At 41.6% G+C, this 26,325-nt stretch overlaps 1 protein-coding gene across 2 annotated transcripts in view; it reads right to left on the reverse strand.

Annotated features, from left to right (window-relative positions):
• The window catches only part of SND1 (staphylococcal nuclease and tudor domain containing 1), a 980,965-nt gene that overhangs the window by 484,796 nt on the left and 469,844 nt on the right, over positions 1-26,325 (reverse strand). For both annotated transcript variants that reach the window (XM_069765442.1, XM_069765443.1), the window contains exon 14: positions 20,417-20,489. In XM_069765442.1, coding sequence (XP_069621543.1) covers positions 20,417-20,489 — 73 coding nt within the window. The remainder of the gene's footprint in view (positions 1-20,416; positions 20,490-26,325) is intronic.

Below are 26,325 nucleotides of genomic sequence, written 5' to 3' on the forward strand. Positions count from 1 at the left end.
ACCATGCCATTTTGAATCACCTTTTCAGAAAGATGCAGCTTTAGCTGCAGATCACCATAAAATAAGAGGCACCTCACAGTTTGAGGAACACTGCACTTAAAAGGGCAAAATCTATTCTGGCATGTTAAAAGCAAAAAAAAAAAAAGTTGTGATGTTCAACAACAAACAATAAAAACAACAATGTAGATCACAAAAGTAATTTGAGTTTGTATTAAAAGTAATGCATACAACCAGCCCACTATTGTAATATTGGTATTGAATTTTTCACCACTGTAGACCACCAATGTTGGATCTTACAATCACCTCCATATACAACTTACTCAAGCCCATATACTACATACTAAAATAAAGACCAAACAATAAGAAACAAAAAATATATATTTTATGGCATGTCAAAGAAAAAAAATTAAAAATCTGAAGACTTCTTCAGAGAGACATTCTCCGCTTTCCCCTCACATTGAACATCTGGGATTAACTATAACAGTGGAACTCAGAAAGAGAGCTGACACCTCCAGCTCCTCTGAAGCAGAGATCTCCTGCAGTGTCCAGGTAATTAAACAGGATACACAGCTGAGGAAAAGTCAATAAACTTTGAGATTTGTTAACGCAGCAGGAGGAGAATTGCAGAAGCTGCCTTTGTTCCCCAAAAAAAGAATCCTGGGCGTGTTCCAGGCCTTGTGTCTCCATCGTCTAGTTATGAATTTTGGGGCTTTCTTATAAATCTGATATTTATAGGATATAGATTTTTGGCATCATATCGAAGAGATGAACAAAACGCATTCACTAACATCACCGTGGGGCCACTAGAACCCCTCCAACTTAATACCGGCTGAAAGATGAAGCAAACCAGGACATATTTGATCTTTATGTAACCGTAAAATCATGATGAGAAATATGACGTCAATATCTCCTGCCCAGAACCTTAAGGGGAAAGATATTCTGTAAGCTGTGGATCTCAAATATTTCTAACAGACTCAACACATCCTACAATCCGACCACCCTTGAGCTCATTAAGGGGAAGTATGTGTGCATAACTTTGAGCTAATAAAAAACAGTATTTGGGACTGGGTTATTTATCAGTCCTTGGAAGACATAGTTCGCTGTGAGCTCTGTCCATTTTACCAATCGGAGTGCTTCCCTCAGCTAAGCTCTGAGCCATTTCCGTGACCAGGTTTAGTAGTTTTCTTTCATTATTCATTTTTACTTCATGTAATTGTATATATATTGTAGCATTGTTTTGCTCTCATTTTGTATCACCCTGTATATTTTTTTATAAACACTGCCTGTCTTTCTTGATTAACCTTCGTCCGGCTGAGTAGGTACAATTGTAACTATTCCGTTTTAAAATTGCAATAACTTTTTTTCGAACAGCCGTAGGGGGCTGAAATTTCGTGACATCTCTGCAGTTTTGGTCCAGAATATATTGGCCAAATATCACAGTGGAGGTATATATGAAGGTACAATTGTACCTCTGCAGCCTGTTAACGTTGAAAATTATGCAGCCTGACAAAGGTTAAATATGTAAAAGTTAATAGCGCATTCCTCTTCTTCAGTTAACCGCACTTCTGAAGCCAACATTACTTCTAATGGGTTTCCATTCAGCCTGTATAAACGATTGGTGGTGACAGTTGTTATTGTGGAGCTGGCAGTAACAATACAGGGGGCGTATGTATATATTCCAAGCCTTGGAATCGGAGCTGTATATACTATACGTTCAGTTCCCCAATAACTAGCCTAAATAGTGAAAGCAGCCGCGATCTCGTCCATCACTCGTCAGCCAATTGTTCTTATTGTCTGGATGATTACAGGCAGCGGAGTTGCGCTCCCTTGACATTTTGGTGGCAGCAGTGTGATCTGCATGATCCCTCTACTGTCATTGGTGACAAAGTGGCAACAGTAGTGGGATCTGTGCGACCAACCTGGCTGTGTATCTGTGACGTGGCAGTTTACATTAAAAGTTTTTTTTTTTCAACATTGCTCCCAAGTCATTGCAAAAGGAGGTAAGAAAGGGAGATGTTACGTACAAAGGAGGTGCACGTGGTTTTGCGGACCCACTATGCTACGAGGCCAGGCTTCCCAAAGAGTGGCATAGCTAAGCAGAACCAGGTGTTCAATGGACCTGACCCCAGGGGGTAGGACTTGGGCCCTGTTTGGACTAATAGGTTCTGGATTCACTGCAGAACAGTTACGGACTCTGGCTCCGTTCAGACTACTAGGTTCAGGATCCACTACAGAACAGCTACTGACACGGAGACACAGACAGGGCAGATAGTCTGGTAGTCACAGTCCGGATGCATGGGGTACTTGGATAGGCATATGTTCAGACACACAGGTCTCGGTTACTAATTCAGGGACTGGCTGCACACGGACCAGGTGATGGGGTTCAGAACTGGCCACACAAGGACCAGGAACGACTGGTTCAAGTCTGGCTACACAAGGACCAGGGACTACTGGTTCAGGACCGGCCGCACAAGGGCAAATGGACCTCAAAACTTCACTAGTAGACTACCACACTACCTAATGATTCACGGTATTGCTTGGCACTTCCCTATTAGGGAGGATGCCTTTTAAACAAGATGTCTCAATACTTTTGGCTGGGAGACATCTTGCCGATGCCTTCTAAAATTAAGTGCCTTCCAGCCATTGTTTGGTGGCATTTTACTATGTGCATGCACTGCCCCTTCAAGAGCAGGGGAGCACATGCTGACCCATTAAAAGCAGGGGATAGCATGCTAGGTGCACCGCTGGGAAAGAAAGGGAGCATGCTGAGAACCATGCTTCGTGGCTTTTGTGGTGATCATACCGGTATCCCTGCATGGAGTGGGAAGGAGGACCATGCAGGGGTGCCAGCAATAGCGTTACAGAAAAAAAAACTACCTAATGTACAAATTAAGATTAATCTTACTAATACACTTTCATTCTTCATTCCAAAGACTTTATTCAACAATTTTTTTTAATTAACCCCTTTCTGACTTCGGACGGGATAGTACGTCTTAAGTCAGAAGCCCCGCTTTGATGCGGGCTCCGGCGGTGAGCCCACATCAAAGCCGCGACATGTCAGCTATTTTGAACAGCTGACATTGGCGCGCAATAGCGACGAGTGGAATCGTGATCCACCCGCCGCTATTAACTAGTTAAATGCCGCTCTCAACGGCATTTAACTACCGCTTCTGGCCGCGCAGCCGGAAATGTGAGCATCACCGACCTCGTCACATGATCGGGGTCAGCGATGCGTCAGAATAGTAACCATAGAGGTCTTAGAGACCTCTGTGGTTACTGATGCTGGCTTGCTGTGAGCGCAACCCTGTGGTTGGCACTCATAGAAAGCCTGTAATTAAGCTACATTGGAATGATCTGATGATCGCTGCTATGTAGCAGAGCCGATCAGATTATCCCAGCTTCTAGAAAACACCAGAGAAAAATACGGAGTATGAGTCCCATTTAGAAAAAGTATAAATACATATCTTTATTAACAAAACCGTCAAATACAAATTCATATAGACAATAAATCATTATAAACATAATATACACAGAGAGGAACCGAAGGACATCACTGAAAAAGTCACTGCAAGGCGGCAGCCCCTGTGAATCACCGTCAGTTGAGCAATCATAAAGTGCCAATAGTGCATGTAAAGGCAAGAAACGCTATGTAAACCGGATGACTAGGAGTCCATCCATATACTTCCCATAGTGGGATACTGATCGCCATATTCAGCTGCTATCATACTCGATACAGTTCAATATCTCTTACCCATAGGACAGGAGCACAGGGGTCACCGCCAAGGCCCCAACGCGCGTTTTGCTCATTCGATCTTTCTATCCAGAAAATTCTTCTCTTTTCTCTACTCTGTGTAGAAACAGGAAATCTCTTGTCCCTGCTTTTATCATTCCTCTCTTCAAATTTTGACCCTGCTACTACCTCCTATCCCTGGCAGATATTTTGCACTCATACAGGGAAAACTAACTAAACTAACTAGTTGTTTCTTCATAGAGCTTAGAAGAATTCAGCTAGTCCGTCTTTAATTATGTGATGTCTTAGACATAATGGAAAATAAAAGTATTAGCTCGGTAGAAGGGAAAATTAGCAATTGTTAGGACACATCGCTGTAGAATATGATTACAATGTATTAGGACAACAATTTTGGTGAGATACCTTCTTTAACGATAAACAGATACATTTTACTAGCTCACAAGATGAAAAAGCTTTGAGTGGTAAAATGACATACAAAAATGACTAAGTACAGGATTTCTTTTTCCAATCCAAAAATACTTAAAATATGTAAGGTGATTTGATTCCATTTTCATTTGCCATATACATTTCATTTCATAGGGAAGCCGTCAAGAAAAACTGATCAAAGCAAATATCACCGATTACCTACTGACAAATGGGAAATAGTAACCATTTTGCATAGTAGAAAGGTCAGCAGTGTCTACGCACAGTAGGAAACTGACCTTTTATAGACTGCTCACTATTACTCCTAATTCATTCATGTCAACACATCATCAATACCACCCACAGACTTGGAATAAGTAACAAGTCTATGCAAGAACCTCAATGGACCAAACCTTACTCCCTAATCAGCTGCTATACAGGTATACGCAATCTCACATATTTAACCCCTTAATGACCAGAGATATTTTTGTATTTTCATTTTTTGCTCCCCTTCTTCCCAAAAAAATAACTTTTATTTTTGGTTAAAATGGTCATGTGAGGGCTTGTTTTTTGCTGAACGAGTTGTACTTTTGAAAGAAACCATTGGTTTTACCATATCGTGTATTGGAAAACGGGAAAAAAATCCAATTGCTGTGAAATTGAAAAAAAAAAGTGCAATCCTACACAGTTGTTTTTTGTCTTTTTTTTACCATGTTCACTAAATGCTAAAACTGACCTGCCATTATGATTCTCCAGGTCATTACGAGTTCATAGACACCAAACATCTTTAGGTTCTTATTTATTTCAGTCATAAAAAAAGAATCCAAAGTCTGCTGGAGACCTCTGATGTTATGCCAATCCATCGGTGACCCGTAATCACGTCACGGGGTTACCGGCGGGAAGGATTTCCGACGCGCTTGCCAAAAGCGCTACTTAAATGCCGCTGTCAGAGATCGTGATTCCACCCACGGCTGTTGCGGGCACATGTCAGCTGTATATATCAGCTGTCATGTGCCCGGAAAGGTGCAGGCTCAGCGCCGAAGTAGGCACCAAACAGGAGGAGTCTGATGTCGGCGTACTATTACAACCGATGTCGGAAAGAGGTTAATTTCCTATCCTTAGGCCTCTTTCACACTTCCGTCTTTCATCTCCCGTCATAATGCATCGTTTTGTGAAAAAAAATGGATCCTGCAATTTTGCCCGCAGGATGCGATTTTTTTCTCACAGACTTGTATTAGCGACAGATTGTGACGGATGGCCACACGTTTCATCCGTCGTGCACTGGATCCGTCATAAAATTGGTGTCCGTCGGGCGGAAAAAACGCACAGAGGAACGTTTTTCTGCACGTCGGAAAATCGCTCAGCGATGGATCCTGCGCTGCCCGTCGTTGGCTATAATGGAAGCCTATGGGCACAGGATCCGTCGCTGAGTGTGAGAAGCAGGAATCCAGTCTTTTCAAACTGAGCATGTGCGGAAGAATTTCCCATCAGGGAAATTCTCTCTTGCTCTCTCTTTTTACTATTGATGCTGCCTATGCAGCATCAATAGTAAAAAGATATAATGTTAAAAAAATAAAATAAATAATAATAAAAAAATTGCAATATTCTCACCATCCGGCGTCCCACACAGCGTTACCGATGCTCGCGATGCTCCCGGCAGCTGCCGTTCCAGTAATGCCTTGTGAAATGACCCGATGACGTCGCGGTCTCATCAGAGGTCACTGTGCAGATTGTAAAAACGGAAGTGTGAAAGAGTCCTAAGCAAACAATATCAGATTGGCGGGTGTCCAACACTAGGCGCCCCCACCTGCATGTGTTGAAGCTGTCGAACAGCCTTGAGACATGCAGCCGCGGGGACGCGGAACATATTTTTCGAGCACGCTGAAGACACTCTTAGCACACGAGCATGCTCAGAAAACACCTTGTCTAAGCACGTTCGCTCATCAGCTGACCAGCACAGCTGCATACACTGTTAAGTTGCTGATCGCCTATTAAAGAGAATTTGCTGAAAAAGAAGGCATAAATATTTTAGTAGTGGGCAACACCTTTAATTACAAAGCTATAACACAACCTCAGGTCAGCAGATAAAATAATCAAGATTTCATGGAAAAGCAACATTAGGTTTTTAGCTATCGTCAGCTCATGACTTTACATGTATACCAGCGATTTCAAATGCACCCAGAGTTACATAAGCAATGATACTGAACTGCATTTTAGGATTAAATAAACCCTAAGTGAATAAGATTCTAGGCGTGTTTTAATGCTGGTATATTTGCTATTGGTATAAAGATATAATACTATATTCTAACTACAGTCTAGTATACTTGTGTAGAGTAGGAGCCACCAGCACAAAAGACTGGTCTCCCTGATCCTGCATTCTCTTCGCAGGCTGCAGGAACTGAGAAGACTAAAAATGAAGGAGACATTACAGGGACGGGTGGAAAAATGGATGGGTCAGTGTAGGGCACAATGGTCTAACATAGCACCTACATGGAAAGTGGAGTAAAGGATACAATGTAGTATGCTGTGAGCAATTTGATCTCACAGCAGAAGTGAGAGGAGCATTTGCAGCATGTGCATCTGAAAGAATGTCCTCTGGGCTCTAAAATCAAATCATATACAAAAATAAATGATGGTCCAGATACTTAAGCCTTAAGAATAACACAGCACTAGTAGCTTCCATATCCAACTAAATTGGGTGCCTTGGCGTGCTCTGGCACCCTTTATTCACATGCTCCAGGAAGAACTCTATATACATAATAAAAAACTAGGAAACAGAAGAACACTGGAGGAGCAATCAGACGTGCCAAGACACAAACTGAGATGAAAATGGGGAGTGCGCACATGGAGAGGTACCTGACATGGAAGAGCAGAAGAGAAAATGATGTAATCAGAGCCTACCAAATAGGTGAGGAGAACCCAAATAACCCACATTCAGAGGCAAATGTAACCACGTATGAAATCCAATATAAAGTAGATGTGACATTGTAGAAAAGATTATGAATACTAAGCTAAAAAGATCCTCTAAGCCTGAAAGGGACTAAAATCTAAAATTCCTCATGTGTTTAACACATTTGGATTAGGGATATTTTTTACACAAAGTTGGAAATGCATTAACAGTCAAGATAACAATTTGCCAAAAACAATTAGGTATGTGCACACTTTGCACACTTTGTGGAATTTTCTGTGCAGATTCTGAATTTCTTGGCAGAAAACGCAGGTCAGAATCTGCACCTTTTTTTTTGGTCTGTGCACACGTTGCAGATTTTTGTGCAGATTTCTTCCTTTTTTTTACCCCTGCAGATTTCTATTATGGAATGGGTGCAGAAACGCAGCAGTTCTGCACAAAGAAGTGACATGGTCCTTTTCTGAATCTGCTGCGTTTTCTGTGCAGAATTTTCTGCACCATTAGCACAACATTTTTATTTTACCATTGACTTACATTGTACTGTAAATCACTTGCAGATCTGCAGCGTTTCTGTGCGGAAAAAAAAAAGCTGCAGTTCTGCAGGAAATCTGCAATGTGTGCACATACCCTTAGCTTACAGAGGATTGCCGTCACCAGCTTACTGCGACAGAGAAGAGCCAGAAGAAGACTGCAGCATCTGGATTTCTCCTATTACTGCATTGATTAGAAACACTTCACCTTTATATTAAGGTGTAAGTTTATTTTAGCAGTACAGGCGTTAATCTGCTCATTTGAGAGCTCCTGGAAGCTTTCCTGCATGAAGGTTCTCAGCTTTGCACTGTTAGACACTCCCTTATCCTATATAATCTGGGCCCTGGCAAGCACTCATTGTCAGAACTAGCTTATTGATACATGGTTGGAGGTTGTTGGTGATTGCTATTGGAGAAGACATTTGGTGGATTTATCTGTGATTGTTGCTAGGTTTTGAGTGTGTGATAATTCCCTTTCTCCAGCTACTTAGTTTAATCCCATCCTCCACTCCCTGTGGTTTGTGAGAGTATATTTGTACGATTGGTATTTTCCTTTATCCCTGTTCATATTACTTTGTTAGTCTGTGTTAGTCTGATTAGTGTATAATGGTTACCTACTACTCCCCTCTTCCGAGGGCGGGAGAAGGGTACTGACTGAGGGCGGATTTAGGAGCTAAGGCAAGGTACGTGGTCCCGTGGATCTATAATGGTTGGATCACTGATGATTATATGATCAGGCTGCAGCCACTTGTTATGGGTGCCATATAGCGTTTATTGGATTTGTTAGGACTGTTTCTGTGCCCAATCCTGCTGTCTCTTTCTAGTTCTATTTTGAGGCACCTATATGCATTGATATGATTTTATATGGATTTTTGTATAAATAAAATTATTGATCTTTTTTACATTTCTTGTGCCATTGATTTGATTTGGCTTTGTGAGTATATACCACCTATATGTTGGCTTCCTTTAATATAAAAATGAATGCTTGTAGTTTTGTGCATTTTGTGCTGCACCTTAGACCGCACCTTGCACATAATGCATGTTTCTACATTATTGTTTAAAGCGAACAAATTTTGCCGGATTCTCACTGCACACACCAATAAATAATATGCTATATAATTATAGCATAATTGCAGCTCAGAAGACAGATACCATTGTTAAAGGTCATTTTCAAATTTTCTATTACAAAAGCGCTTTAAAGTAGCATTCCCATCTTAGAAACTGATGGCAGTTCATTATGATGAGCCATTAATTTATGATCAGAGGATCGTTCCCTGATCTTAAAGGGGTTATCCAGAACTATTTCATTTATTTACTCCTGCAGTAAGAACTAACAGGCGTGTAGTTGCTAACTTACCTGTGTTATGCCCAACGCCAATCTTTGCGGGCACAGAGGGTTCACAGAGCACTCTTGCCAGTGAATCAGCGGCTTCCACTGATATCACTTCTACAGAGCGGCCCTGCGCTTAGTAGCCCGATATTTACCCTGGTTACCAGTGAAGACATCGCTGAATCGGCGTCACACACGCCGATTCAGCGATGTCAGCGGGAGATCCAGCGACAAAATAAAGTGCTGGACTTTCCCCAGCGACCAACGATCTCCCAGCAGGGGCCTGATCGTTGGTCGCTGTCACACAGAACGATTTAGTTAACGATATCGTTGCTACGTTACAAAAAGCAACGATATCGTTAACGATATCGTTCTGTGTGACGGGACCTTTACTGGCGACGTCATGCTCACCTAACTGCTGGGAGCAGGTTATCAATAAGCATGACATCAGCAGCTACACCCTGTCGATAGATCAGCCCAGAAGACGAGGCACTGCTCTACTGACATGGATCACCCTAAATTGCCGGCATGAGCTGACGGGACAACCCCGACAATCCCTTCAAAGATTAAGGTGAAGTCGTAAGTACCTAGAAGTACTAATATGCAAGGAAGAAAGACCTATACAGCAGCTTCATTCTCAGCCTCAGTGGAGGTCCAAGAGTCCTAGCAATCAGAAGTCACTTTATGAGACAGACATTCCCTTTTATTAAAAAGATTTTTTACATTTAGGACTCTCCTTTATTAAATAGAGCATAGAATAACTATGTATAACTTACTTTAGAATACAGTGGGGGAAATAAGCATTTGATCCCTTGCAGATTTTGTAAGTTTGCCCACTGACAAAGACATGAACAGTCTACAGTATAATTCTAAGGGTAAGTAAATTTTAATATTGAGAGATAGAGTATCAAAAATACAAAAACAAAATCCAGAACATCACATTGCATAAATTATATAAATGTATTTGCATTTTGCAGTGAAAAATGAGTATTTGATCCTCTACCAACCGTTAAGAGTTCTGGCTCCTACAGACCAGTTAGACGCTCCTAATCAACTCGTCACCTGATTAAAGACAGTTGTCTTACATAATCACCTTTATAAAATGTGTACTTCAGACTGAGCATGTCCAGGAAATGATGTCACCACCTCCACCGTGCGCATAAACAACGCAAACACATGCCAAAACACATTTAAACGCATGCACACGCAGCAGTTTTTTTTTTTTTTTGCATCATGCGTAAGATGATGTGGAGGCGTAAGCATGCGTTTTGGCATGCGTTTGCGCATGCAGATGATAAGCTGCAAACAGAAAAGCTAATGTGAACCTAGCCTAAATCAATCAGACTCTGACCTCTACAACATGGGCAAGACCAAATAGATTTATAAGGATATCAGGGACAAGATCATAGATCTGTACAAAGTTGGAATGGGCTACAAAACCATATGTGAGATGTTGGGTGAGAAGGAGGCAACTATTGGTGCAATAGTAAGAAAATGGAAGAAATAAAAAATGACTGTCAATCGATATTGATCTGGGGCACCATGCAAAATCTCACCTAGTGGGGTATCCTTGATCATGAGGAAGGTGAGACATCAGCCTAAAACCATACAGGAGGAAATCCTTTAGTGCTCGCAACGTTTGCCAATGAACACCTGGATGATTCTGTGAGTGATCGGGAGAAGGTGCCCTGGTCAGGTGAAACAAACACTGAGGTCTTTGGCATTACCTCAACTCGCCGTGTTTCGAGGAAGAGAAATGCTGCCTAAGACCGAAAGAACACCGTCCCCACTGTCAAGCATGGTGGAAACATTATGTTTTGGGGGTGTTTCTCTGCTAAGGACACAGGACTACTTAACCGCATCAATGGGAGAATGGATGGAGCCATGTACCGAAAAATCCTGAGTGACAACCTCCTTCCCTCTACCAGGATATTAAAAATGGGTTGTGGCTGGGTCTTCCAGCAAGACAATGACAATGTCCGGATGGCATACACTCACGAGTACTAAGAGAACTAAGTAATGTAATAGATAAACCATTATTTCTTATTTTTAGGGACTCTATATAGACGGGGTCTGTTCCGCAGGACTGGCGCATAGCAAATGTGGTGCCAATATTCAAAAAGGGCTCTAAAAGTGAACCTGGAAATTATAGGCCAGTAAGTCTAACCTCTATTGTTGGTAAAATATTTGAAGGGTTTCTGAAGGATGTTATTCTGGATTATCTCAATGACAATAACTGTTTAACTCCATATCAGCATGGGTTTATGAGAAATTGCTCCTGTCAAACCAATCGAATCAGTTTTTATGAAGAGGTAAGCTATAGGCTGGACCATGGTGAGTCATTGAACGTGGTATATCTCGATTTTTCCAAAGCGTTTGATACCGTGCCGCACAAGAGGTTGGTACACAAAATGAGAATGCTTGGTCTGGGGGAAAATGTGTGTAAATGGGTTAGTAACTGGCTTAGTGATAGAAAGCAGAGAGTGGTTATAAATGGTGTAGTCTCTAACTGGGTCGCTGTGACCAGTGGGGTACCGCAGGGGTCGGTATTGGGACCTGTTCTCTTCAACATATTCATTAATGATCTGGTAGAAGGTTTAAACAGTAAGATATAGATATTTGCAGATGATACAAAACTATGTAAAGCAGTTAATACAAGAGAAGATAGTATTCTGCTACAGATGGATCTGGATAAGTTGGAAACTTGGGCTGAAAGGTGGCAGATCACCATTACACACTGAACGGGAAACCACTGGGTAAATCTGACAGGGAGAAGGACTTGGGGATTTTAGTTAATGATAAACTTACCTGGAGCAGCCAGTGCCAGGCAGCAGCTGCCAAGGCAAACAGGATCATGGGGTGCATTGAGTGGTCTGGATACACATGATGAGAGCATTATACTGCCTCTGTACAAATCCCTAGTTAGACCGCACATGGAGTACTGTGTCCAGTTTTGGGCACCGGTGCTCAGGAAGGATATAATGGAACTAGAGAGATTACAAAGGAGGGCAACAAAATTAATAAAGTGGATGGGAAAACTACAATACCCAGATATATTAGAGAAATTAGGATTATTTAGTCTAGAAAAAAGATGACTGAGGGGCAATCTAATAACCATGTATAAGTATATAAGGGGACAATACAAATATCTCGCTGAGGATCTGTTTATACCAAGGAAGGTGACGGGCACAAGGGGGCATTCTTTGCGTCTGGAGGATAGATACAATTATTAGGTTCTGTAGAAGGACGTAGATCTGGGGATTTATTATGATGGAATATAGGCTGAACTGGATGGACAAAATTCTTTTTTCGGCCTTACTAACTATGTTACTATGTAAAACATACAGCCAAGGCAACAAAGGAGTGGCGCAAAAAGAAGCACATTAAGGTCATGGAGTGGCCTAGCCAGTCTCCAGACCTTAACCCCATAGAAAACTTATGGAGGGAGTTGAATCTCCAAGTTGCCAAGCGACAGCCTCAGAATCATAATGATTTAGAGACGATCTGCAAAGAGAAGTGGACTAAAATTCTTCCCGACATGTGAGCAAACCTCATCATCAACTATAAAAAAGTCTGACTCCTGTGCTTGCCAACAAGGGTTTTGCCACCAACTATTAAGACTTGTTTGCCAGAGGGCTCAAATACTTATTTCTCACTGTAAAATGCAAATATATATAATTTATACAATGTGATTTTTCTGAATTTTATTTTTGATATTCTCCCAGTGTTTAAATTAACCTACCCTTAAAATTATAGACTGTTCATGTATTTGTCAGTGGGCAAACTTACAAAATTAGCAAGGGATCAAATACTTATTTCTCCCACTGTGTCTATGGTCGCACGAAAACAATGACTTAAAGGTAAAAAACAAATGAGTAGTAGTTTCAATAAGGATTGAGGAGGCTTTTTGGGAAAAAAAATAATTGAATTGAAAAAACTATATAGAAGAGCGTTGTACGGTCCACCCAAATGACTGATAATTCTACTGGCATTGACACAAAATGAGCAAATCTAGTCACAGGATTCTGGTCCATCGTCCATGATGTTGGTCCGTGGCCACCAGTTTATTAGGATTGGTGTGATGTCACAAATGTGTCATGGGGCAATGACGAGGTCTTCACAAAACAGAAGAGACACTGGAGATTTCAATAGGTAAGAGGTGGTGTGCAGGGCTCCCGTCCGGCAGTCTTGGACTACCGATGTGGTTGTTGGACCAGTGTACTGCAAATCAATTTGCTCATCTCTAGTTTTTACTTTATTTGAATGGGCAAAATTGATGCACAAAACTTTCCCCTAGTGAACAATCAATCATAACAGCCCAGAACAGACTGCGCTAAATCGCAGCAGATTCATTTTAGAGCTAGAAGGAATAACTCCTTTAAAGCTCAAAAATTATGCAGAAAAAATTAAATAAAAAAAAAGTGTTTCAATTGTGGACTTTGTTAGATGGTTTTCTTTATTTTTTTATCTTTATTTTTTTATATAGCGCTAACATATTCCGCAGCGCTCTACAGTTTGCACACATTATTATCACTGTCCCCGACGGGGCTCACAATCTACATTCCCTATCAGTATGTCTTTGGAATGTGGGAGGAAACCGGAGATCCCGGAGGAAACCCACGCAAACACGGAGAGAACATACAAACTCTTTGCAGATGTTGTCCTTGGTGGGGTTTGAACCCAGGACCCCAGCGCTGCAAGGTTGCAGTGCTAACCACCGAGCCACCGTGCTGCCTGGTTTTGAGTTAAAATGTAAATGCCATTAAATTAATTTCCTGAAATGCTAAAAAGGGAAGAACATTATTCTGTAAATATAGCGCTGATCTAATGAAACCATAACTTCAAAGCGTTTTAACCTAGGCTATAATTTCCAAAGCATGATCAATTGTATGGGTCTCTAAACCGTGTTACTACACTGTCAGCCTGTTACTGGATTCCCAAATCTAACTATGCAATTAGCAGTGAGGGCAGCTGCATATCAGAGTCCCATCACACAGCAGGTTGATGGGAATGAAAAACAGTCTGGGAAACAGCCATCACACAGGAATCACTAAATGATTGGTAAATTAGATATGATGGCAAGCTGTGCCAGCGTGAGATGTATTGCACAAAGTGATTTTTGGGCTAAGGAATAGAAAAAGAAAACTACAATTGACAATTAAGGCACAGGCTAAAAGTAGCGGCATATCTCAATACCTTACAAAAATGCTTAACCCCTTCACCCCAAAGCCTGTTTTCACCTAAGTGACAGGGCCAATTTTTACAATTCTGACCACTGTCACTTTATGAGGTCATAACTCTGAAACGCTTCAACGGATCCCGGTGATTCTGACACTGTTTTCTCGTGACATATTGTACTTCATGATAGTGGTAAAACTTCTTCGATATGACTTGCATTTATTTGTGGAAAAAACAAAAATTTGTCGGAAATTATGAAAATTTAGCAATTTTCAAACTCTTAGTTTTTATGCCCTTAAATTAGAGAGTTATATCACATAATATAGTTAATAAACAACATTTCCCACATGTCTGCTTTACATCAGCACAATTTTGGAAACATAATTTTTTTTTGTTAGGACGTTATAAGGGTTAAAAGTTGACCAGCGATTTCTCATTTTTGCAACAAAATTTGCAAAACCATTTTTTTACGGACCACCTCACACTTGAAGTGACTTTGAGGGGTCTATATGACAGAAAATGCCCAAAAGTGACACCATTCTAAAAACTGCACCCCTCAAGGTACTCAAAACCACATTCAAAAAGTTTATTAACCCTTCAGGTGCTTCACAGGAATTTTTTGAATGTTTAAAAAAATTGAACATTTAACTTTTTTTTCACAAAATTATTACTTCAGGTCCAATTTGTTTCATTTTACCAAGGGTAACAGGAGAAATTGGACCACAAAAGTTGTTGTACAATTTGTCCTGAGTACGCCGATACCCCATATGTGGGGGTAAACCACTGTTTGGGCACATGGCAGAGCTTGGAAGGGAAGGAGCGCCATTTGACTTTTCAATGCAAGATTTGCTGGAATTGAGATCGGAGCCCATGTCACGATTGGAGAGCCCCTGATGTGCCTAAACAGTGGAAACCCCCACAAGTGACACCATTTTGGAAAGTAGACCCCCTAAGGAACTAATCTAGATGTGTGGTGAGCACTTTGAACCTCCAAGTGCTTCACAGAAGTTTATAATGTAGAGCCGTAAAAAAAAAATTATATTAATTTTCACAAAAAATGATATTTTTGCCCCAAATTTTTTATTTTCCCAAGGGTAAAAGGATAAATTGGACCCCAAAAGTTGTTGTGCAATTTGTCCTGAGTACGTCAATACTTCATATATGGGGATAAACCACTGTTTGAGCGCATGGCAGAGCTCGGAAGGGAAGGAGTGCCATTTGACTTTTCAATGCAAAATTGGCTGGAATTGAGATCGGACGCCATGTCGCATTTGAAGAGCCCCTGACGTGCCTTAACAGTGGAAACCCCCCACAAGTGACCCCATTTTGGAAAGAAGACCCCCTAAGAAACTTATCTAGATGTGTGGTGAGCACTTTTAACCCCCAATTGTTTCACTAAAGTTTAGAATGTAGCATTGTGAAAATTAAAAAAAAAATTTTCTTTCCACAAAATGATGTTTTAGCCCGGAATTTTTTTTTTCCCAAGGGTAACAGGAGAAATTGGACCACAAATGTTATTGTCCAATTTGTCCTGAGTACGCTGATACCCCACATGTGGGGGGGAACCACCGTTTGAGTGCATGGCAGAGCTCGGAAGGGAAGGAGCACCGTTTGAAATACAGACTTAGATGGAATGGACTGCAGGTGTCATGTTGCATTTGCAGAGCCCCTGATGTACCTAAACAGTAGAAACCCACCACAAGTGACCCCATACTGGAAACTAGACCCCCCAAGGAACTTATCTAGATGTGTTGTGAGAGCTTTGAACCAACAAGAGTTTCACTACAGTTTATAACGCAGAGCCGTGAAAATAAAAAATATTTTTTTTTTCCACGAAAATGATATTTTATCCCCTATGTTTTTATTTTCCCAAGGGTAACAGAACAAATTGGAAACCAAAAGTTGTTGTCCAACTTGTCCTGAGAACGCTGATACCCCATATGTTGGGGGGAACCACTGTTTGGGTGCACGGGAGAGCTCGAAAGGGAAGGAGCGCCATTTGAAATGCAGACTTAGATGGATTGGTCTGCAGGCGTCATGTTGCATTTGCAGAGCCCCTGATGTACCTAAACAGTAGAAACCCCCCACAAGTGACCCCATATTGGAAACTAGACCCCCAAAGGAACTTATCTAGATGTGTTGTGAGAGCTTTGAACCAACAAGTGTTTCACTACAGTTTATAACGCAGAGCCGTGAAAATAAAAAATATTTTTTTTTCCACGAAAATGATATTTTATCCTCTATGTTTTTATTTTCCCAAGGGTAACAGGACAAATTGGACCCCAAAAGTTGTTGTCCATCTTGTCCTGAGAACGCTGATACCCCATATGTTGGGGGGAACCACTGTTTGGGTGCACGGCAGAGCTCGAAAGGGAAGGAGCGCCATTTGAAATGCAGACTTAGATGAATTGGTCTGCAGGCGTCATGTTGCATTTGCAGAGCCCCTGATGTACCTAAACAGTAGAAACCCCCCACAAGTGACCCCATATTGGAAACTAGACCCCCAAAGGAACTTATCTAGATGTGTTGTGAGAGCTTTGAACCAACAAGTGTTTCACTACAGTTTATAACGCAGAGCCGTGAAAATAAAAAATATTTTTTTTTCCACGAAAATGATATTTTATTCCCTATGTTTTTATTTTCCCAAGGGTAACAGGACAAATTGGACCCCAAAAGTTGTTGTCCAAATTGTCCTGAGAACGCTGATACCCCATATGTTGGGGGGAACCACTGTTTGGGCACACAGTATAACTCGGAAGGGAAGGAGCCCTGTTTTACTTTTTCAAAGCAGAATTGGCTGGAATTGAGATCGGACGCCATGTCGCGTTTGGAGAGCCCCTGATGTGCCGAAACAGTGGAAACCCCCCAATTATAACTGAAACCCTAACCCCAACCCTAACCCTAGCCCTAACCCTAACCCTAGCCCTAGCCCTAACCCTAGCCCTAACCCTAGCCCTAACCCTAGCTCTAACCCTAGCCCTAACCCTAGCACTAATGGGAAAATGGAAATAAATACATTTTTTTACATTTTATTATTTTTCCCTAACTAAGGGGGTGATGAAGGGGGGTTTGATTTACTTTTATAGCGTTTTTTTGGCGGATTTTTATGATTGGCAGCTGTCACACACTAAAAGACGCTTTTTATTGCAAAAAATAGTTTTTGCATCACCACATTTTGAGAGCTATAATTTATCCATATTTTGGCCCACAGAGTCATATGAGGTCTTGTTTTTTGCGGGACGAGTTTACGTTTTAATTGGTAACATTTTCGGGCAGATGACATTTTTTGATCGCTTTTTATTCCGATTTTTGGGAGGCGGAATGAACAAAAACCAGCTATTCCTGAATTTCTTTTAGGGGGGGCGTTTATACCGTTCCACGTGTGGTAAAGTGGATAAAGCAGTTTTATTCTTCAGGTCAGTACGATTACAGCGATACCTCATTTATGTAATTTTTTTTATGTTTTGGCGCTTTTACACAATAAAAACTATTTTATATAAAAAAATAATTGTTTTTGCATCGCATTATTCTGAGAGCTATAACTTTTTTATTTTTCTGCTGATGATGCTGTATGGTGGCTTTTTTTTTGCGGGACAAGATGACGTTTTCAGCGGTACCATGGTTATTTATATCCGTCGTTTTGATCGCGTGTTATTCCACTTTTTGTTCGCCTGTATGATAATAAAGCGTTGTTTTTTGCCTTGTTTTTTTTTTTTTTGCGGTGTTCACTGAAGGGGTTAACTAGTGGGATAGTTTTATAGAGCGGGTCGTTACGGACGCGGCGATACCAAATATGTGTACATTTATTGTTTTTTTTTTTTTTTTTACATAAATATATGGATTTATTGGGAAATGTTTTTTTTTTTTTAATTTGGGGATTTTTTTTTATTTTTTTTACACATTCTATTTTTTTTTACTTTCTAACATTGTCCCAGGGTGGGACATCTCTGTATTAGATCAGATCGTTGATCTGACACTGCATAGCACACTGTCAGATCAACGATCTGACAGGCAGCTTAGCTAGCTTTCCAGCGCCGGCTAGCCAGGTCACTTCATGACCCGGAAGGAGTCCGGCGGCCATCTTGGATCCGGGGACTCCTTCCGGGTCACCGGAGCAACGCGATCTCATTGCGTTGCTCCGGTGGGAGAGCGCAGGGAGCCCCGTCCCTGCGCGATCCCCCTCTATGCCGCTGTCACTACTGACATCGGCATCAGAGGGGTTAAATGCCCGCGATCGGCGATAGCGCCGATCGTGGGCATTGCTGCGGGATGTCAGCTGTCATATACAGCTTACACCCGCACCCGATCACCGCGGCGCTCAGCGCGAGACCGCGGTGATCGGTGCGCCGTACTAGTACTGCTGCTGGCACTAATGCAGTGCCGGCAGCGCAGTACTAGTACGGCGCATGTCACGAAGGGGTTAAACCACAATTGTGTTTAAATTTCACTTACATGAAACAGGAAACCAATAATTTATATTTCTGCAAGAGAAATTTAATCTCAAAGAAAATGTAAGCAATCTACATAATGCGCTTTCCCACAGTTTGTATTCTGAATGGTGCCATTGTGTAATGATGGTGGACCCTGAATCTGTCAGCACACAAAGTACAGGCGCTGTGTGCCCCCTTGGCATGGCCAAACATTTAGACACATCTTCCTACCTGCTTCTTTTTCTTTCATCATCACCCTTATCTGGCGCCATGAAGCCAGAGCCGTCAATCAAAGAAGAAGGGTGGCGGTACATGGAAACCAAGTAGGTGGGACGGTATGTTCATGTTTGGCCCTGCCATGGGTGCAATGAGCTCCTGTATAGGGTTTGAACAGTAATTCTGGGCTGACCGACTCCCTTTAAGGAGGCCTTCGATAATATAAAAAGGATAAGGCAGTAGAGCATAGATATTCTGAAAAGTATGGGCAAACAGTGCACTCAGATGCGACAAGATCTGCCAGTTGGCAGCTAAAATCCCCCATACACATCAGATAAAACTCGATACAACCTGACAGTTTTGCAAGGCTTATATGAGCAGGTAATGTGCAAGGGGGCCTCCTGACAGCCCCTCAACAAATGCAGGGGCACATGAGGACCAGGAGGTTGGAATACAATAGCCCAATACTTTTGTTCAGGAGGAATATAAAAGCCACTGCCAGATTATTCTGGCACCGACTTTAACAGGAAATGCAGGAACGCTCAGTTGAGCAGCACATTTTTGTGTATGGGGAAGACTGGAAAGAATGCAGTCAGCAGACTGATACCTTGGCAGACAGCTATGTAATGTGCATGACTAGCCTAACACTAGTGCTTGCTTTCATATTTTAAGGGCACAGAAGAGATTTTACTGCCGATTAAGTTTTTGCTTCAATTTTCGCAACTGTGACAAAATGCTGCACTTTTACTATAGTCATGAAAATTTCAGTATAAAATGCTACATGTAATCTTACCCTAAAACTATTGTCAGGATTTTAAGAGAAGTAATCTCATCCTAAAAGTTTTGATGAATCAGGGCCTTAGTTTCTTTCCCAACAGGCATGAACAGTAAATGCAGAGCTTCAAAGTGGAACAACACCCCAGCCAAATGAGTTAGGAAGAATCCTCTGCCTCATCATACTAAAGAAAGCAAGTGCACAACATAAAAAAAGAGAGTACTGCACATCCAAATACTATACAAAATACAGGAAAGATATATATCGTGGTACCGTGTTAGCCAGTAGATAGAAAAATATTTAGAATTGAGAGTCCTCAGTGGTTGATACCTTTTAATGGCTAACTGAAAAGATGGTAACAAATTGCAAGATTTCGAGACTACACAGGTCTCTTCATCAGGCATGGATTAATAGAAATTCTGAAGAATCACATATTTATGCACAACATAGTATAGAAAAAAAATGTTTTATTTTCTGTGCTGTATTGTGCATAAATATGTGACTCTTCAGAATTTCTTTCAGTCTTTGCCTGATGAAGAGACCTGCGTAGTCTCGAAAGCTTGCAATTTGTTACCATCTTTTCAGTTAGCCACTAAAAGGTATCAACCACTGAGGACTCTCAATTCTAAATATTTTTCTATACAAAATACAATCGGTATTAAACACAATTATACACGCAAAAAAAAAAAAAAACATCCATAAGTAAGTAAATAAGTAAGTATAAACATCTAAACACAAACATGAATACATAGGAGTCTGTGTCCCAGAAAACCGTTCTAGATGTTATAAGTCCATACCCCCAACAATATGTCGACTTCACGAATTCAGGGATAATTCTTTGCCTTATGCTTTTTTTTTATTGCAATGAAACTCTGTGTCAGGACAATCGGTCTTACCCCAGATATGTCTGCCACCCTATGTATGGGAACTTCTTTTTTGCTGTGCAGTCCCTTGGCATTCTTGATGGCTCTGTTATGGTAAAAAGACAAAGAAAGATCAGCATCTTGGTAAAGTTACACTAGAGTTTCCTACATTAAAAAATATACTAGAAGAAAGGTAAAGCACATGTAAGCATTCCCTACTGGACCATATGTCTATGAGCAGTGATACCAAGAGGTATCAGAGTCACCCGATATATTGGAAATGTTGCACGGTTGGGCCAAGGGTACACTGATATATATTGTCACAGGATGCTTGCTCTCCTCGACTGAAAGTTGCCGGCTCCCAAAAGAAATAAAGTTAATTTTCTCTTGGGTGCTACACTTTCAGTATAGTAGTCGGACACCTTCAGTTTAACCCTATATTTTCAGGTTGATACCATTATTGGAGAAGACAGATTTACTTTAAAGTTAAAAAAAATAGTATGGCCCAAATTAATATAGTGTAATGCCTTTAGGGGACATAAACGCTGAGTAAAATAAAAGCACAGTGGGCAAGAGATTTAGATAAATCCCATCCACTTTGCTGGAACTGTAAGTGCGCTTTTGAGGCACCAAAAAGTATGCAACGTCAAAAGCTCATCGCCATTATTGGAATGCCCTGGAGAAGGAGAAAAAATGTGGCACTATCTAAGCATTGAAATTAAACGTACATATATAAGGCGACAGATAAATGGCAGTGCTCACCTGGTGAGGCTGTGCTCACTGAGGCACACTAGGTAGAAGTAGCTGAATGTGCAGTGAACTGCAGCCAACCTGCCGAGCTGTGGGGAGTTCCTCTAATGGAGACCCAACAGCACAGCAGCCGAAAATGGGAGAGAAAAAAACAGGAAATTGGCACGTCCACTGCGATGACAAAGGGGCAAAGTGGTATTCCTCCAGGGAATTCAGATGGCTTTATTTAAACATAGCTAAAACCACACAATACGTTTCTGCTGAGAATCGCAGTGGACGTGCCTATTTCCGGGATTTTTTTCTGTGTTTTGTAAAATAAGCATGCTCTGCCAATATGAGAATATTCCATTTGTCTTTTCGATTTTATAAATTAAAGTTAAATTATTGTGCAAAATGGATCTGCTGTTTATCAGTTTTTAGAATGGCAAAAAAAGGTTATCATGCAGAATTTTTTTCCCCCAAAACTTTCACTCAACGCAACTCAGACATCCTCTATAGTAATCAATGGGGCCCCACACATTGGGGTGCTTTTATACACATAGGCACACATTTACAACCACACGCTATCAGGTGGGTGGGAGGGTGTTATCATATAACCGACATCTTGCTGAAAATAACATGAAATATCGCTAAAAGGCAACTCTTTAATTTTCTCTCTCCAAGTTATTTATCCAAAAAGGGTGAGGCTTCTAATAGACATGAAGGTCCATTGTCCATTACAATCATTCGCTCCCCAAGACTAAGTGCATATTGTTTCTATCTGGTTGTTATATGAGTGTCGGCAAATATGCAAATCCTACTAAATGTTGGCATGCCGGGCAATGCTCAGTCTGCCATGGCATCTGGAATCAGAAGGAGTGGGGAGAAGACAGTATACTAAGCATGTTCATGCTGAGGCAGCAGAGAGATCCATGGTCTTACATGTCCCCCTGCTGCAGAGAAACACAATTTTACACATCCAAAATAATAATGCCTTCCTTCCTTTAATTCCTAGGACTGCTTAATGACATGGAGGGGATTTAAATGCAAAGTATGAAGCTTGTGCTGTGGAGTTAATGGGAAAAAATCTCTCAGGTGTAAAGAGCATAGCCCTCCAAAGGAAATACGACTGGTCAATTAGACAGGGGAAACAAATTAGCGGGTGCCGCCGAGCTGACATTAACACCCATTTGCCATTCAGTGAAAAGCAATAAGCAAACATATAATACAGCAAGTGAAGGAGAACATGCGCCATGGACAGGGACATTCAGGTCAAAGAACGAAGAGTTAAGTGTGGACAGAGCAGCCGTTTACTTAGGCACAATGCTATAAAAATAGCCTGTTCCTCAAGTCCTCCACCACCTGTGGTCTCCTAATCTATTGTACACAGCCCTTCCATCAAGGATGAAACAATCCCACTGTCTGGAGCCCCCCACCCTCTGTGCTCTGCCAGCTTTAATGGCCAATGAGGCAGGGGAAGAGCAGCGGTCACGCTGAGCCTCTATTCGTGCCCCGCTCATATGTGACTCAATGAGCCAATAGGTAGAAGGGTTAGGTCCTCCCTGCAGACACCGGACAATGCACTTCACACGCTCATCGTAGAAAAGACAAGTGTCAATAAAAACAGGAAAGGTTCCGTCTCCCAGACAAGCAGGCAGGACTCCGCTTCCAGGCTGGAATCACACAGTGTTCTGCTGGGGAAACAGCCCTGCATATGCCACTTTTCATGGTGGTTTTGCTTGTTTGCAGCCAGATTTGGCATTTAAGAGGAATTCACAGCCCATAACATTTTTTAATATGACGCACAGCGTGAATCAGAGAGCAGCTCCTGCATTACAAGCATCGGTGTCTCACTCCACAATACTATGGTGCTTCATACAAAAACGAGCAGTCCGTGATGTGTGTTCCCGGCCCGCAGCTACATGTGCATATGAGGAGACCTGTCTGTGTGAGGGAGCACAAAGCATAGATGTTGGTAAATGAGCGAGCGGTGCTCCGATTCATGCTGCCCATTTCTGGGGTGTATGAATGAGCCAGCAGGTTCTCTTTAAAGGGAATCTGAAAGCAGGATGATGTAGGGGCAGAGACCCTGATTACAGCAATGTGTCACTTCCTGGGCTGCTTTCTGCACTTTTAAAAAAAACAGTGTTTTCTCTGCTGCAGATCTAGCAGTTATCTCAGTGTAGAGCTCAGTTTAACCCCTCCCACACCACTGATTGGCAGGTTTCTGCCTATGCACAGTGTACAAAGAAAGCTATCAACCATTGGTTGGGGAGTGGTTATACATGGTTCATGAATATAGAAGACAACATGGCACCAGGTTTCCTAGTCGTCCAGTGATCATCTCCTGCTTATAAAACAGAAAGCAGCACAGCAAACGACGCATCACTGACGGCCTCTGTCTCTACATGATGCTGCTCTCAGATTAAGTGGCAAAAGGCAGATGACAGATTCCTTTTAAGTAGGTTTTCACAATAATTACCCCAGGCTCAACAGGTCTAAGAAATCTATGGAACCATAGACAAACGAGTAAAGCCAGCTCACCGAGTCACCACCGCAGGTGCACGGAACACCACTCTGATCCACGTAGTCATATATGAGAAGAGAAGAAAAAACGTGTTCCAGATCCATTTTCGGAAAATTCAGGCTCAATGCTCTATTATCCCGAATTAAAAGCAGTGGAAATAAGCTCTCCAAAAGCACAACGGGAAAGAAGTATTTTTCTTCTCTTCTAAGAAATCTATGTCAGAATGATTGTAGAATCCTTTTTGGACTAATATTTATTTACTTTACTCACTTATATAGGGCCATTAATTCCACAGCGCTTCCACATACAATATTATCACTGTCCCCATTGGGGTTCACAATCTAAATTCTCTATCAGTATGTCTTTAGAATGTGGGAGGAAACCCAAACACAGGAAGAACATAAAAACTCCTTGCAGATGTTGTCCTTGGTGGGATTTGAACCCAGGATCCCAGGACTGCACAGCTGCAGTGCTAACCACTGATCCAATAAAATGTTTATTTTAATTAAAAGAGGGGAAACTTTCATAAAGTATTTTAAGCTATTAGGGACATGAATTTTCATAGCAAGTACACCAAGCTCATCAGGTCAATTAAAATATGTATGCCATTTGCATTATAAAATGTGGTGACATATCCTCTAAAAACCAGATAGTGATGCATTTATTTCAACTTTCTGATGGTAGGTCCTTCATTATATTTTCTGTCGATGAAAATACATGCCCACACCTACCATATGTGGAGCTTCTGTAGGCGCTGAACTAGTAGGAACCACATACTATATTTAATCAGTATATCAATTCTTGATGTTTTTAGATCGGGGCTAAAAACAGATTTTTTTTTTTTTAGACAAAATTCCAACATTAAATAACCGACAGCAGTAGCCATAGCAGTGCATTAAATTGCATGCATCTCATTGTGTTCTTCTAGGACACCACTGTAGCCTGAAAACGGCACAAAATTGGAAACTCTTGCTCCTACAAGTAAGGGTGTGCAGCTTCCACCTTAGGAGGCCCTTGGTGCCCTCACTCCAGGCTCCTCCTTTGGCTCATATAGATTTGCAGTAATGCGGACTGCCATCTGCTGGTGAAAGCTGAACACTGCATGCAAGATATTCGTCTTCCACCAGTAGACAGCATTACTTACAGCAATAGAGTGGCTGGAAAAAATAAAGTTATAGCCCCGGCATCTTCACATCCCTGCTTTGTCCGGATTTTTTCATGTCATATGCAAGTATATATGTATCCGTGCGCCCCAGCCTCCCTAATCAGATGAGTGAGAATGGCGTGCGCCACTTGTCATACATCCTAAAGTGGCATGCTGCCTGCCTTTTAATTGCAAAGTAATTAAAGTTCAATATGAACGAATGAACTTATTAAAAAATCCTGTTAGTGATTACTCAATTAAGCAACACATCTGCAAAAGGAGGAAAGGCTCCAGAAGGCAGTGAGGGACATGCTACGAAGCAGAGCGCTTCACATCTCATCACAGACAAAGATATTCACTTTGCAAAGGGCATAAATCAAATCCTCATGACAAAGCATACCTTTCTTCTGCCGTGTAACTAAAGCAATTTGCAAAATTGCATTAAATTAAGGAAACACAGCAATGCCTTATGCCCTTCAGCATCGCAACAAAAAGACTGACTCCTGAAATTATTCCGCCATTCATCAATAACCAACGCCACTTTTCTCAGCCTCCAAATATGATGAATGTGCGGCATTAATAGCCAGGACACAGAAATAAACGCAGTCAGATAACGGCTGCTGGCTGCACTCGTTTGGGGTTTGGGCAGCATCTTGGAAACACCTTATTTATAGCTCGGGATGACAATGAGCGGCTTTAACTTCCGGAATACAGCAGAAATATCCCTCTCCAGAACTCGATTCAATGCAACAAAGGCTCCGCAAGCGAAGAATGTGAAATTCTGCTAATTCTCGCATTTCACCGCTATAAACACTTCCTTTCCCAGGCAGCTCTATACTTTCCTGCCAAATCTGGGGTCTCCACAGCAACCACAGATGCCTTCAAGCTTCCTCCAAAAGTGCATACAGCCAGAGAAAAGGGAAGCGAGAGGCGCTTCTTCCCGCACGCTCAGCAGGAAACAGCCTATGGAGAGAGGCTGGAACATCTGCTGGGCTATTGTGCACCAAGTCAGGGGACAAGAAACACTATTCTTTCCAAGGACTCCATTCTGGCTGTCTTGCTTCAGAGCAAAGTTTACAAGCCAGCTGAAAATAATATTTGTAAATGACAATACAGAAAACAGAACATCAGCTACTGCACAAGTGCACCCAAACGTTAATGAGATTTGTCATGCCCCTTGTGCATCAGATGAAGAAGAAACCTAAAGCTGCACCTTCAGTACACGGATCCAATCTGTATTCAGTGGAGATAGGAGATGACAATTGGTGCTTATAAACCTCTATGAGGAGGGGAGGAGCGGGAGGCAGGCACAGACATTCGGCTGCGAGGCGGAACTTCACAAGCTCATTCTCTTTCAATACAGGGATAAAGGCTGCATTCACTGAAGACACATCTTACTGAAGAATAGAGAATATTAAAGAAGTTGTCCACTACTATAAAGTTTGTTTTTTTTCATAAATCTTGCTATTATGTGCCACTGAAAACATCTACTGTGTTTATTTTAGCAATATTAGCTGTTATCATGCTGTAGCAGCACATCTT

This window comes from Ranitomeya imitator, chromosome 4 (assembly GCF_032444005.1).
Source record: "Ranitomeya imitator isolate aRanImi1 chromosome 4, aRanImi1.pri, whole genome shotgun sequence".
NCBI lineage: Eukaryota > Metazoa > Chordata > Amphibia > Anura > Dendrobatidae > Ranitomeya > Ranitomeya imitator.